Here is a 15,184-nt window from a genome sequence, read left to right on the forward strand (position 1 = left end):
ACTTTGGGGATTTTGCCACATTAGTCAAAATTTTACTATTTTTGAGTAAAATTTCTTGACATTGGGTCCTAGAAATTGGGGCTTTTCATGTATTGGCAAGGTTTTGCTCAGTTGGGTCAGATTGGCTGACATTCATGCAATTTTAGACTTGAAATTTTGGGGATTTGTGCAGAATTTGGTAAATTTCTGCATTTTTGCCCGTGTGGTGATTGGTTTATGTACAAACAATAGAGATTTATTTCTGGTTGAGAAAGAACAACAGTGTATTTTGCTGGTCCGGCTTGTGCTTTTGCAGATTAGTGCATTTACTCTTGTGTTCGTGATAAAATGGCTGCAACTTCTTCCAGTTCAAACATCAAGAGTTTGATGGAGATCAAATGGTTTGATGGTCATGGCTTTAACCTTTGGAAAGACCGTATGCAGGGCATTTTGTTCCTAAAGGATTGTGAGGATATTAAGGATGGGTGTCACTGATCACATTCTGACAGACACTAAGGGTTTAGATACAGGTTATGCAATATGGGAGAAGCTAAAAACTACTTATAAGATCACCACATCTGTTAATCAAGTGCATTTAATGCGCAAGTTGGTGAATATGCGACTGGATGATAAGTTGAGGGTGATCTTTTTTATCATGACATTGCCTGACTCTTGGGAGACCTTGGTGGTTTCACTCAGCAATAACCCCAATCTCTCATATGATGGGGTGAGGGGTTCTATCCTGAATAACGAAATTAGATGTATGTCTAGTGGAGAAGGCAATAACTCAGCTTACAATGTAAGAGGCAGGGCTGAAAAGAAAAATGCAAATGCAGGATACATAAACATGAGTAAGAGCAAAGGAAAGAAAAAGAGTGGCATTACTTGCTATCACTGTGGTTAGAAGGGCCACAAGAAACTTGATTGCAGGTATTACAAGAAGGAACAAGAGAGAAAGAAGAATGCAGGAGATAAAAAGAAGAAGGAAGAAAAGACAAATGCATCGGAGACAACCAAAGGCAAAGAAAAGACCAATGTGGCCTCTAGTGTTGTTATAGAGGAGTTTTTAGATATAGAGGCTGATATATTATATGCAGTTGATTATGATACTCTTATATATCACATGTAGGATATGCAGATTACCAAGGCTGATGTGATTGATGCACTTTTCTCAGTTGATGATGGTGTCACTCAGACTTGGATTGTAGACTCTGATGCCTCTTTCCATGTAACTCCTTGCTTGGAGTGTTTTTCTATGTTCAATGTAGGTAGTTATGGACTGATGTATCTTGGAAATAACCATGCCTGCAACATTGATGGGATTGGCATAGTACACTTGTCTTTAGTCAATGGTCAAGAGCTTGTGCTGAAAGATGTCATATATGTGCCTGGCACTAAAAAGAGTTTACTGTCTGTTGGTCAGCTTGACTTGCATGGCTACACCACACTGTTTGGTGGTGGTTTGTGGAAAGTGAAAAAGGCTTTCATGCTGATTGCAAAAGGAACCAAGAAGGGCACTTTGTATTGTTTGCACTGTAAAGCCTTGAATGGCAAGTTTCTTGCAGTTGTTGAAATTTGCAGCCACTTGGAGTTATGGCATAAGAGATTAGGCCATATGAGCCAAAAAGGGCTTGATGTCCTTATGTCTTTGAAGAGAGTTGATTGAGAAGGCTCTAAACTTGACTTTTGTAATGAGTGTCAGTTTGGAAAGCAAATAAAAAGTTCATTTTACTTTGGTGTTTCTCGTAAGTCCAATGTCTTGGACTTAGTGCATTCTGATGTATGTAGTATGCTCGTGAAATCGTTGGGTGGTGTTGCATATTTTGTCTCCTTTATTGATGACTGTTCCAAGAAGATTTGGGTGTACTTGTTGAAAAAGAAAAGTGAAGTATTTGCTATTTTTAAAACTTTTCATGCATTTGTGACCACTCACATAGGTAGAAAGCTGAAATGCTTGAGAATTGATAATGGGGGTAAGTTCACATAGACTGAATTCAAGTCCTTGTGACTTGCATGGTATTAAGAGGGAGCTTATAGCCCCTTATAACCCTTCTTCAAATAGGATGGTTGAAAGATATAACAGGACTTTATGTGAAAGAGTGCGGTGCATTTTGTCCACTGCTAATCTCTCTCATGCATTTTGGGGAGAGGCACTCAAAACGGCGGTTTACATTTGCAACCGCTCTCCAAACAAGTCCTTAAATAATGGCATCCCTGAGGAGGTTTTGGTCTGGCAAATCGGCCTCATATGACCATTTACACATATTTGGTTGTGATGCTTTTGTGCATGTTGGGGATGAGCTGAGGAACAAACTTGACCCAAAATCCACCAAAGGCATTTTCATGGGCTATGGTGATGAGGGTGAATTTGGCTACAGAGTGTGGTTAGCTTAGTCCAAGAAAATTATTCGCAGCCGTAATGTTGTGTTTAATGAGGCAAAATTGCTGAAAGGCACTTTAGCCTCTAATGAAGATCAGAAAAAGGTGAAGTTTTAGAGTTTGCAGCCACTTATTACTTCAGAAAATGAGCCTCATGGTGTTGTACCACAGGCTGAAACTGATGATCAACCGGTTATTTTTGAGCCAGATGATGATGGACAGCAAATAGAAGCACAAGGAGGTCATGGACAGCAAGATAGGCTTGCTGATTATGAAAATGCAGGTGTTGGAAATGAAAATGAAGGTACCGTATAGCATGAACAACATGCTGAAAATGGCTTACAACATCCAATAAATGTTGAAAATAATATACCTCCAGATGTAGACTCAAATCTTGAAAATGTTGATAGTTGGGTACGCAGGTCTACACATGTAAGAAGGCAACCACATAGGTTTGACCCCTCCTTGCATTATGTGATGCTTACAGATGAGGGTGAGCCTCTTACATACAAAGAGGCCAAGTCATGTGAGTACAGCAGTAAGTGGAAGCTTGCTATGCAGGAAGAGATTAAATCTCTATATTTAAATGATACTTGGAATCTTGTGTCATTGCCCAAGGGAGGGAAGCCACTTCCAAACAAATAGGTGTACAAAGTAAAGATAGTTGATGGGAAACCTAAGTACAAGGCAAGGCTGGTTGCCAAAGGGTATGCACAGAAGGAAGGGATTGACTTCCAAGAGGTCTTCTCACTTGTTGTGAAGATGACCACTCTACGCGTGCTTTTTGCTCTCATTGCTGTACTGGACTTAGAGCTGTATCAAATGGATGTAAAAATAGCTTTCTTGCATGGTGACATTGATGAGGAAATCTACATGAAACAGCTTGAGGGCTTTGTAGTTCCTGGAAAAGAGCAGATGGTGTGTAAGCTAAGACGCTGCTTGTATGGGCTAAAGCAAGCACCACGGCGGTGGTACAAAAAGTTTGACACTTTTATGCTATCTCATGAGTTTACACGCAACCATGCAGATAATTGCTTGTACATGAAAAAGGATATGATGGCAGCCCCGTCATACTTGTTTTGTATGTGGATGATATGTTACTAGTTGGGAAAAGGAAAACTAGCTTGGATACTCTTAAAAATCAGCTGAAATCAGCTTTCTCCACGAAAGATTTGGGGAATGCAGAGCCAATTTTGGATATGAGGATTCGTAGAGATAGAATGTAGAAATTGCTGTTTTTATCTCAAGAAAAGTACATTGGAAAGGTACTGGACAGATTTAACATGGCTGAAGCTAAGCCTTTTGGGGTACCCTTACCTCCTTATCTCGAGCGTAGCAAAGCCAACAGCCCGAAAGATGATGTGGAAGCAAATGCTATGAAGGGAGTTCCTTATGCATCAGCTTGTGGCTCTCCTATGTATGGTATAGTTCTACTTGTCCAAACATTGCTCTTGCAGTGGGAGTTGTTAGTAAGTTTATGTCAAATCCTTGCAAAGCACATTGGGAGGCTATTAAGTGTGTTCTTCAATACCTTAAGGATACACAAAGAAAAAGTATTTGCTATGGGCAAGGTGCACTTAGTTTGCAGGGTTATTGTGATGCAAACATGACAAGTGACTTAGACACTTGTAGGTCCACAAGCGGATATGTATTTACAGTTGCTGATGGGTTTGTTTCTTGGTGTTCGAGGTTGCAGAACATTGTTGCACTGAGTACCACTGAAGTTGAATACATATCAGCTACTGAAGCTTCTAAGGAAGCTTTATGGTTGAGCAGACTTGCAGAGGATCTTGGCATTTCTATGGGTATTGCAGTTTTGGGATGTGATAGCGAGAGTGCTATGTATCTGGCTAAGAATGCCATGTATCATTCACACACAAAGCATATAGATGTGCGATATCATTTCATCAGACAGATTCTGAAAGATGGTCAACTCACTTTGACCAAGATTAAAACACAAGACATCCCTGCACATGTTCTCACTAAAAGTCTGAGCAAAGCTCAGCACGAGCATTGCATACGACTAGTGGGAGTCAGCTAGCTAGAGGTTCACATCGAATCTTTAAGTGGGAGGTTGTTGGGATAAAGGCCTTGTTTAAACCGCCCCTGTATAATACACACACATTGTACATGTGAATGCACCCTTTATGTGCCCTAGTGCTAACACCCTCTCTCAGATCTTGGATGTACCAGAAGGCCAAAGGAGATGCGGATTCGAAGGTGGCAAGAAGAGTGTCAATGTCACGAAGTCCATCAATGAAGAAAGCTAGCCAAGGAGCAAAACCCCCTCTCCATATAAAAATTGGATCATACGGAAGACTACCAAAGGGCAATGGAAACGGAGAGGCCTTGAACATATTACTCTTGAAAACTCTAGTTGTGAATGGGTGAACCAAGCCTTTGATTCAACTATGAGATAACAATGAGGAACTATTGAAGGCGTCATAAGCCGCACAGAAACAACACGAGCCAACGGCCAAAAGCGGCAGGGGATGGTGGCTCGATGACGAAGAAAATATGTTGTTGCATGAAGTAAAGGTGCAAAGTAGACTTGAAACCTTGAAGAGACTCTTCATGATTCTGGGAAGTCTCCTTTGAAATACAAAGAGCTAGGAAATCCAGAGCTGTATCACCAGTATCATTCCCCTCTAAAAGGAATGGGAGGTATGAGGCAATCACCAGAGGAGATGGTGGGGGATGGGATGGAACCTGTGGGATAAATGGTGCACAAATGGGAATGGGCGCGGCTATAGAAAGTTGCCTTAGAGAGCCTTGCACAATGGAAGGGGAATGGAGCATAGATAGCCCCCTATCTTGCCAACCTATCACAAAAGGAGCATATGTAGTAGAATCGTCAACAAAGACAACTGGCTCACTGAAGACAATTCAGGTCTCGAGTCTAGGAAGGCCAGAAAAGGAGAGGACAGGGAAGCCCAAGTACGGAACATGTAGGGCCGCAGAAGCGTATCTCAATGGATAGTTAGACAATAGAGGCAAGGTGCCAATACTACTAATAGGCATGGGAGAAGTGTCACCGATGTTGATGATACCCTATGATGGATGGCGATCCTGTAACAAGTCGCCTCGGGGAGTCATATGACTCGATGCCTCATTGTCAATGAGCCAAGGTTGCTCAAAAGACGAGTCAGCTTGAAGAAGGCTTCTCCATGGGATAGATGTGTAGAAACACGGACTTGGTAGTAATAGCGGGTGACGAAGTAGAGATAGACAAAGGCTTTGATGTAGATCCAGCCTTCACTCTCGAATGAAGGTGAGGGTATTTGCTCCGACACTTTTTCCTGGGGTGTGAGGTCTTCTCACAATGGGAACACGTGGGATATTCTCTATGCTTCTCCACAAAATCTATAACAAAGTCGGAAGATGACTCCAACTTCTTCCTCTTTCTTTTCTTTTCTTTGGCATATCTTGTACCTATAGAGAAAGTTGCGTAAGCACGGTCATGTACACGGGCTCTGCAAGAATCGGGCTTACTGTGACGTGTATCTTGCTCAAGCACCAATGGGACTAGCTTCTTCCAAGTGCGTCTCCGAGTTACGAGAAGTGAGAAGTCTAGTGTAGAACACATCATATGTCAGTGATAGAAGATGTGAGAGAAGTGTTAGAGTCAGGTTCTTTGAAGAAATGTTCGTACCAAGGGATGCGAACTCATCCCAAGTCTCCTCCATCCGATTGACGTGATCCCGCATCGTAGGGGAATCTATGAGGTAGAAATCTATTGTAGCTTCAACTCAAGAGATAATCGATGCCCAAATGGTTAGATTCAAAAGAGAGATGCCAATCTCCTCCAAATCTCTGTAGCAGTGCAGATACGACTAACGTGCACGAGCACAGAATCTGTACAACTCGAAAGGAGAAAAGAGCAAGCTCTGGCATTCAACTGACCCCATAAAGTTGTCGAATATCCAAAGTCGTATCATCATTAGGATCCATGGTAGGTTGGGGTATAGGACAATAACCAAATCCCAAAGAGCATAGTCATTGAGTAGACACTCCATGTGGCACGACCATAGAGGGTAGTTTGTTCCATCTAGCTTGTCAGATGCAAGGAGAGAGGGTAGGGTTGGCACTTGGTTAGAAGATGCCTTCAATGCCAATTGGGGATTCAAAGCTCCGGAAGAATATAGTAGGAAAGAGAGAGGACGGTGGTCGATTTGAACGATCCCGATTCACATGATCTCATACATGTCGGCCATAGATGTCCTTCAATAAGTACCTACAAGAAAAGAAAGAAGATTCTGCCATTGGAATGAAAGCTACTAATAATAGGTGTCCTCGGGATAATTGAGGTCTGTTAGGCCATGAGATAGAAGAAGATTGATTGAGGCAAAGTAGATTGGGAGTATCGGATGCCAAAGGGAACACACAGTGCCTAGCAGAAAGAGGGAACAATAAATGCAGAGTAAAACATGTCTTTAGCCTCTAATCACAGCTAATCCAGGGGTTGGTAATGTACCATGAGTGCTCAGAAGTGGTATATCCACAATAAACGCAAATCTGCCCTGCTTTGCTGGCATAGTTGTCAAGTACGAAAGGTACGGTACAGTATGATACAATAAAATACGGTACTAAATGGTACCTTAAGATTTTATAAGGTACAACACGATATTAGTACGAAAAAAAAAAACCTTGATTATTTTGGACTAAAGATAATAGAATAGATATTTCAAGTCTAAATAGCAATGCTATTAGAGTATATAAGATGAATACTTTTGAGGGTAAAATGCGAAAACCTAATGTTGCATGTACAACATGCGCTATTGCTACCTAAACTTACAACTACATAGATGGGAGTGAATACATCATACATGAATGATCATATAAATAAGAGAAGTGTGGGCTTGAGAGAGAGAAGGTTGAGAGAAATTGTTTGAAACTCAAATAACCTAATCTCCTGGGAGAATCATATTATTATAAGGAGCATTTAGCTCATTCCAAAGTGCAATTCGAATAGGAAAAGATGTATCCATTAAGTTGGTACCTTATGGTACATGGTATAGTATGAAACCTTTCGTACGTAGTACTAGTGCAACTATAGCTGAGAGAGAGAGAGAGAGAGAGAGAGAGAGAGAGAGAGAGAGAGAGAGAGAGGCTTGGGGGAGAGAAATAAGAAAGAAAGAAGAAAAAAAAAAAGAAATGAGAAAGAAAAAAAGAAAGTTGTAGGCTTGAATGAGAGTGGCCAAACAGTGCCTATTTTTTGTACTAAATTGTACGGATACGTACTGTATTGTACCATATGGATCATACCGTACAAATCAGTTCGTACTACGTACGCAGACAACCCTGTTTGCTGGCTTGAAAAAGAGGCTGTCTGAGAGGTCTAAATGATCGCCCAAGCTTGTATACTTGCCACCTGAGTCGGGAAGAATGCTGCCCAAGTTTGAATGAGTGCTGTCTAAATAGACCCCTGCCTTGATTTGGGGGGTGCCGCCAAGTCCAACTAATGGACTCTCGAGGTAGAATACAAGCCACCTTGGCTAGAAGATGGCCACCCAGGATAATTGATGGGTCTTGTTGATAAACACAAGGGGGAAAGTACTAATGCCTGGGCAAGAGGGACTGCCAAATGCAAAGATACACATGGGCAGATCTGCCACACAGCCTACCTTGCAAAATGGAGGTTGTAGAGGGTAGTAAAGAGGCTGCCTAACATTGAATGATGGCCATCCACTATTGAATAATGGTCACCCAGCTTGGAAAGAAGTGCCCTAATGCAAAACACAAGGTGTTAATGCCAAATGTAGCTTGCTGTGGTTTGCAAAGAGGCTGCCGTGCATTGTTGGATGTGAAACGCAAGGACTGCAACACATGTGGATGGCGCTCAGTTAGTTTTGTCGCGGATAGCATGCTCTTCTTTGAGATCTCCGGCTCCCACACGTGGCTTTGATACCATGTGAGAGAGGAAAGTAAACACATAGAAGAGACAAAGAGGGAATGCATGAGAGAGAAGAAACAATGTGACTACAATGGCTGAAGGTACAAGGCTATAGCAATCAGCCCCAACGCTCAGCTCTACATGTCAATGTGGGTGCCAGATGATAGCAAGGGGATGAGAGAATAAGGAGGGTTGGCTGATCACAAAGGATCAATGATGGATCGTGAGAGTGGGAGGGTAGGCCACCTATATAGGCAAAAAGTGGCAAAAACCTAAATATTGTCAAATCCCTAAAAATAGCCAAAAGTGCCCAAATAGAAATGCACTAATGTTCCCTGCATCTAAAGTGTCAAAGACACATAATATGATAGACAAATACAATGTGAGAGCTTCTAATGTCATCGTTGGACTCAAATTGAGGCTCATAGGCAAGAGACGACCACAGAAGATACAAGATTGCTAACAAACCCTAAACGCAAGACACAAAACACAAACACAAATAGAGAAGAAACTCTAAAGTGAACGAGTGAATGTTGTAAGTGAAGTTGCGAAAGAGTGTACAAGATGCTCAAGGGCCAAGTTGTCTAATAGTTGGTGGCTTTCATGGAAGCAGGTTGAGTGAGGTGTTGATGTGTGTTGTCTGCTCAAGATTCAAATACAAATTGGGCTGTTGTTGGAAATGGAAGGACAGCATGTTGGAAACTAGAATGTAGCCATCTTTGGGGCTGGAAGTGGTAAATGCAACAATGTAATTGCTTGAAGATGGTGGCAGTTGATCACCGGTAGTAGTGGGAGGTTGTTGCAGACCATGTAGCAGCAATAGTGGGGGCTCGATAGCTAGTGCAAGAAGGCTGATGGCGGAAACTTGCAAGACAAGGATAGATTGAATGGTGGGTAGCTTGCCTATTTAAGATGTAGATGAAACTTTTGGTAATTTACATGTTTTGGGGCTGTTTTGAAGAGCTAATCAATTCGCAATGCATTTTTACCTCAACACTATGATGGTGACCTAAGGGTGTAGAGTTGATCTCAAGGTTTGCGCATGATGTCAGCTATGATGCAGTCCCTAATTGCTCGATTGATGTGCTTGGTGGTGTTTCTTCGGTGTCTCATGACGATGGCTTTGATTTGGCTGTGGTGCAGCCTTCTTGGTCGTGATCTTGGTGGACAGGTCTCATGTGACTCCACGGCATCAGATGGAGGGTGTTTGGTGGAGTGGCTTTGTCTTTGCTAGGGCCTTCTTGGTCATGGTCTTGGTAGACAAGTCTCATGTGAGTCCACGGCATCAAATGGAGGGTGTTTGGTGGATTGGCTTTGTCTTTGCTAGGTTAGTAGTATTGGTAGGGTTAGATCTATGAAAAACTTGTTCGCATGAATTTGACTCTTAAATCTCATTGGTATTCCTCTCAATCCCTTGTAGTCTCCCCCTTTTTATAGCACCGACATGATGGTTTATGAGAGCTTGTCCCATAGTGATTGCCCGTCTCATAGCACTATTCATCCATGTTTGAGGCATCTACACATGTAGGACTAGGATGCCAGTGACTTCTCTTGGCTTCTCCTACATGATCAACATGAAGACAAGGTGAGTAGTCATGAATAGAGAGGGAAAAAGACTTATAAATTGCATGCATGAGCTTGCTTTATCTAGATACAAATACATTATTGTGCCACGGAAAGAGGAAGATCCCGAGAAAAGGGTTTGGGTCATTAAGGATTCCATATGGAGCTTTTGTAGCCTTTTGCAGAAAATCAAATAGTGAATTATGGAAATTAAAAATCTGCTTGTCCCTGCCCATAAATTTTCCTCTTCCCTTTCACATTTAATGTGCTAAGCCCTTTGAACTAGAAAGTTGTTCGAACTTTCATTAAGTCTGGTCTAGGCATTAAATGTTTAATTTGTCCTAAGCCCAAATGACACCACAAGTCATTTCAAAGGGCCCATTTAATGTCCAAGACTGAAGTTGTCACACCCACTAGTACATGTCTAACATAACTTGTATTAACATTTGCCAGTGTCTTCCACAGCCCAACTTGGGTTTTGAATTGTCATCGTGCCTAAATAAACTTACAGTTTATGTGTGCGCTTCATGTGCACAACTTAATTATGCCAAAACAAAGCAATAAAGGCACACGCCCCAGTTGGCATGGTGACATCATGAATAACAAAAAGAATCACCTTCTTGAACTTCTCATTGTTGCCTCTGAAAAGTAAACGACCAAATATTTGTCATGTTATATGGTCCTCTCAGATTTTGAAGGCTGCTCTTGGAATCTGAATTAGTTGTCAATTCTTCCCAGAAAAGGATTGTCCTGGTAGGGCACATACAAATCAGTCCAATCTCAGCAATTGACAGCATGAATTCCTGGAATTTGACAAAAGATATCAAAATCCTGGCTTTTTGAACCTCTTTTGAGGATCTTGAAATCAAAATTCAGTGTTACTCAATCCGTTTGGCATTATGAATGGACAAATGTTTTTACCTGTTGACCATTCTGTGGATAATGTGCCCCATAGAGATAGGAATGGTTTAAAAGGTATTGGACTCTTAGCGTGATACACTGTAGATTTCATATTCACTTGTTTGACTCAAATTTTGGAAGTTCTGATTTTTCTTGCATGTACCAAAAAATTGTGCTGCATGTTTTCTGCATACTTTCTGACAAAAGGAATCATGTTTTTAAGTGTCACATTTGGTATATGTGCAGTCATTGACTTATGAGATTGTGTTAAAGGTCAAACAAAACTATAGAGTGAGGGCTGCTGAACCAGTGTTCAAGTATGATGGTCAGTCTGTACAAGAGCGGAACGATGGCAATCAGCAGACCACAGAAACATATCAAGATGCGGGTAAACAAATAAGAATGATGCCAAAAGGCATTAGTAGTTTAGAGTTACCTAGTGACTTGTCTTCCCAAGATATAAGTGGTTCACAACTGGCTCCAGGTTCGCTTGCGAATTATGGGAAGAATTGGAAAGGAGAACCTCCTGCAAAGAAAGTTAAGTTGGATGTGGAATTTATGAGGTTGAAAATGAAGACATCTGAAGAGGCAGCCCGAGCTGCTGCATTAGCTGTAGCAGAAGCTGAGGCTGCAGCAGCTGCAGCAGAGAAGGCAGCAAAGGAAGCTGAAGTTGCAGAAGCAGAAGCAGAAGCTGCTGAGATGGCTGCAGAACTAGCAGCCTATTATGCACGACGGTCTTCCAAAAAAGGTGAGATTAGGCCGATTGAGAATGTCATAAACACTCTTGGTTTCTGTATTGTGTTTTAGATTGTGTGGGAGGTTATACTGTGAATGGAGGGAGTGATACCTTATCATTGAGGCACAGTTGCATGCCCCAGGTTATACATATGGCAACTAGTTGAACACCCATATACAAAAAAGGGCATGCTTTAGGTTTATGCTCTATGTTCTGACATGCGGGAGTTGATCATAAAAAAGAGTATCTGTTTTTGAGAAACTAATGACTGTCTGATACTTATTTTGTAATTGTGATGAGCAGTTTCTAGTACTACCTTTCCTGTTGAAGATCTTGCTGTTGCAGTATGAGGCTTATGGGCAAAACTGTAATGTCTATCACACAGAAAGCTGCCTTTGCTCAATAAATTTTGCAAAGGATGGTCACTGCACATGGAGGTTGGTTGATACACGATTTCAGTTCAGCATCTATACGTCTAGCAGGTTTCATGGATTTGAGAATACAGGAAACAAGCTTTCAGACTTGCCCCATGTATCTATAACTTGCTAGGTTGGTAATCATTTTCAGAAAACATGTGCTTCTCTTGTAAGCTTGCAAGCATCATGACAGATTGGACAAAAAACTATTGCTGTTGGCTTGTATGGATCACCATATAGGAAAAAGTCTATGCCCATGTATCCAGAATCAACTTGTGTGAGGTCTCAGTTGTGTATTGCTCTTTGAGTTGTAAATGGTTTTTGTTTCTTCTCTTTGCTGTTGACCATTCTTCGAGCATGTTCAGTGTTTTGGGATGTTCATTAAATGCAAACTGAACAGGATATGGCAGATGGAAAGAGAACAACAGATACAGAGTAATTCTGAAAACAGGATAAAGAATATTGTGTGTAATCAAACCTGTGAATAAAATATGTAGGATTCATTTTTTTCTGTTTTTCGTGATTATTTTATACTGGTGTACATGTAATCAAACCTGTGAATAAAATATGTAGGGTTTGTTTTCAAAAAAACTGTGTTATCTTTGCTGGGCTTCTCTCTATTTCTAATATCCTGACATTTCTGCTTCAAAGACTGATTCATAGGGTGGCTTTTGTTGTGATTCCTAAGCATCTAAGACTCTAGCTCAATCACAAAATATCTTGAAACAGTGTCCTAAGGTAATGTACTGGGGGTAAAAGATGCTAGAATTGGATGCAGCAATGGAAGTGTAGAAAATTGCTGTAATAGACTGTGTAACACGAGAAGAGAGAAAGAAACATTGTGAAGGAAAGAACACTGCACAAGAAATGGAATCCATATAGTAAGACATGAGACAAAATAAACGTGAGTCACAGGTTGTGTGGGCATTGGCACTGGCTGTCTCTCTCCAACGGATCTGCTCTAGGAGTATACAAAGTGAACGATTGGAGGAGGAAATGACTAGCCCATAAATGGGTCCAAACTCATGATCAAGTCGGCCAGCATCTAGGGGCCATAAATAAACAGGTTGGCTAGCCATAATGCAGTTTGCCATATAAAAGGAAATAAAATAATTAGGCACTCACATAAACATGCCTCATCACAAAATGCCTCACCCATTGGAACATGCATATACTCACACATGAACTGACGACTTTGCTAACACTCAAATCATGGGTGATTTGGTACAATACAATATACAATGGGAATAACTCATCAGCGTAGATATAACAATGATACTCATAGCACCATGGATACCCAAGCAGTGAGTGCGCAAGCCACGACTAAGGTGCCTAGGAGAGAACCTGATGTCGATTATACTAGCTCTTGAAAATAGATAGTAATCATAACAACTCTCTATGTCTATCAACAATGCCTTAAAAGTAGAACATGTATCCATCTTGTCATTGATGTTGCAATGAGTTCCTTGCCTTTGGCTAGATTGTCAAACCGTCTCCTCATGTGAACTCAAATTAGTAGCCAATCTCACACTTTGTTAAACAACTCATTATGAATTTGGACGTCAATCCTAGCTCTAGGATTTCTAACTACCAAATTTTGGTTGATGTGTCAGGGAAACACCTACATGTATAGAAGTATAGATAAGGCTTGATTGCTTCATCTCACCATCCTTTTACACTCTTTGGCACACCAGAGTTGTGGGGGATGACTTGCATCATTTGTACTGGCAAGTTGGAAGAGAGGCCCTTGTAGCCACCACAAAGGCAAAATAGTTGGAGCCTAAACCTAGACCTAAAGACAATGGACATGTCGATAGACTCGTCGCCCTTCATCATTGTTCACTTCTTTCACAAAGTTGCTAGTGTCTTGCAATCCTTCTAGAGATTCCTTTTCTTGCCATAATAATAGTATTAAAGTTTTGTTTTGTTTTTTTAAAAGCATGTCACCCTGCTTAGAAACTTAAACAGTTGGAGTACTTAGAGCCAACATTCTTATCGAAACTTGAATGTGAATACCTCAAGTTTCCAATGTAACACTCATAGATGAGTAAACAATATTTGCATGTTTATCATTAGTAGAAGCCAGAGGAGCCATGATGAGAGAGAGATAGAGATGAGTAGAGGCAAGGGATCTCAAGGAATACAAATGTTCCTACAAAATAAACTCACAATAGTTTCAAGAGTTCAAGCAGGAAAGAACTCAGAGAAAGGATCAATAGTAATTAGTGAAAAAAATACGGCACTGGATACACAAGAACCCTCTAAAGTTAAGTAGGGGATCATGCAAAAGTTGATTAGAAAACAAGATACCTATTGCAAAAACAAATGAGACAAGAAAGAACATATCAAAACAAAATGCAAAACACAGTTTGTAGCTATCAAAGATTGAAGCTATAGCTTGAAAACATAGTCGCTTTGCCTTGTACAAGAGCCAAAAAACAAGACGTAAATATTGAGGTAGTAGGTATCAAATGCATAATAATGGAAACAAGCTACCTTAGCCCTGGAATAATGTGAGGATAATAAACACAGTGTTACGAGCAAAACTTTGTTAAGCCAAGGAAATATTGGATTGTTTTGGCTCAATAGATGGTTGCCCAAACTCTAAATCGAGTAGTAGTCAAGTCATGTCTAATCAACAGTAGAGAAATCAAAACATAGATCTATAGTTAAAGAAATTAGCATGAGCATACCTCAAATGGTTGATATAAGGTAGTAGAAAGATCCCAACTTGAATTTTATATCATATGAGAAGTGGATAGGCCAATGGAAGCATTGAAAATTGCTATAATAGGTTGTGTAATACAAGGGAGAAGAGAAAAGATAAACACTCTAAAGGAAAGAACACGGCACAAAGAACTCAGAAGAAAAGAGATGCTAGGGAAATTGAATCCATGTACCAATATATGAGACAATATAGAAACATGAGTCACTAGTGTGGGCACTGACTTCAGCTTCCTATGTCCAATGGATCTTTTGTACAAGTATACAGAGTGAACGATTAGAGGAGGAAATGACTAACCTATAAATGGGCCCCAACTCATGATCAAGTTGGCCAACATTTGGAGGCCACAAAGAAATAGGTTGGCTAGTCATAATGCAATTGGCCATATAAAAAGAATAAAATAATGAAGCACCCACATAAACATGCCAGATCTTGAAATGCCTAGCCTACTCAAACATGCACAAACTCAAATGAATTGACAACTCCGCTAACAAAAGATGTGTAACAAGATTGCTAGCAGCATTACTTAGGAAATGTTCACATGATGGATGCAGTATCATGAAATGCAAGTGGTATTTGGAAATGGGTGAGCT

At 40.7% G+C, this 15,184-nt stretch overlaps 1 protein-coding gene across 3 annotated transcripts in view; it reads left to right on the plus strand.

Moving 5' to 3' along the window:
* Nucleotides 1-12,198, plus strand: part of LOC148019981 (single myb histone 1-like) — a 104,386-nt gene extending 92,188 nt beyond the window's left edge. Inside the window, exons 5-7 of one of the 3 annotated variants that reach the window (XM_087700221.1) lie at nucleotides 10,961-11,102; nucleotides 11,199-11,462; nucleotides 11,754-12,198. In XM_087700221.1, coding sequence (XP_087556347.1) covers nucleotides 10,961-11,102; nucleotides 11,199-11,462; nucleotides 11,754-11,800 — 453 coding nt within the window. In that variant the 3' untranslated portion in view covers nucleotides 11,801-12,198. Of the gene's footprint in view, nucleotides 1-10,960; nucleotides 11,463-11,753 lie in introns of all 3 variants that reach the window. The other 2 variants (XM_087700222.1, XM_087700220.1) reach the window with 2 other exon arrangements.
* Nucleotides 12,199-15,184: the final 2,986 nt, after the last annotated feature.

This window comes from Lygodium microphyllum, chromosome 19 (genome assembly GCF_053477565.2).
Source record: "Lygodium microphyllum isolate KBCC chromosome 19, Lygodium_microphyllum_v1.1.10, whole genome shotgun sequence".
NCBI lineage: Eukaryota > Viridiplantae > Streptophyta > Polypodiopsida > Schizaeales > Lygodiaceae > Lygodium > Lygodium microphyllum.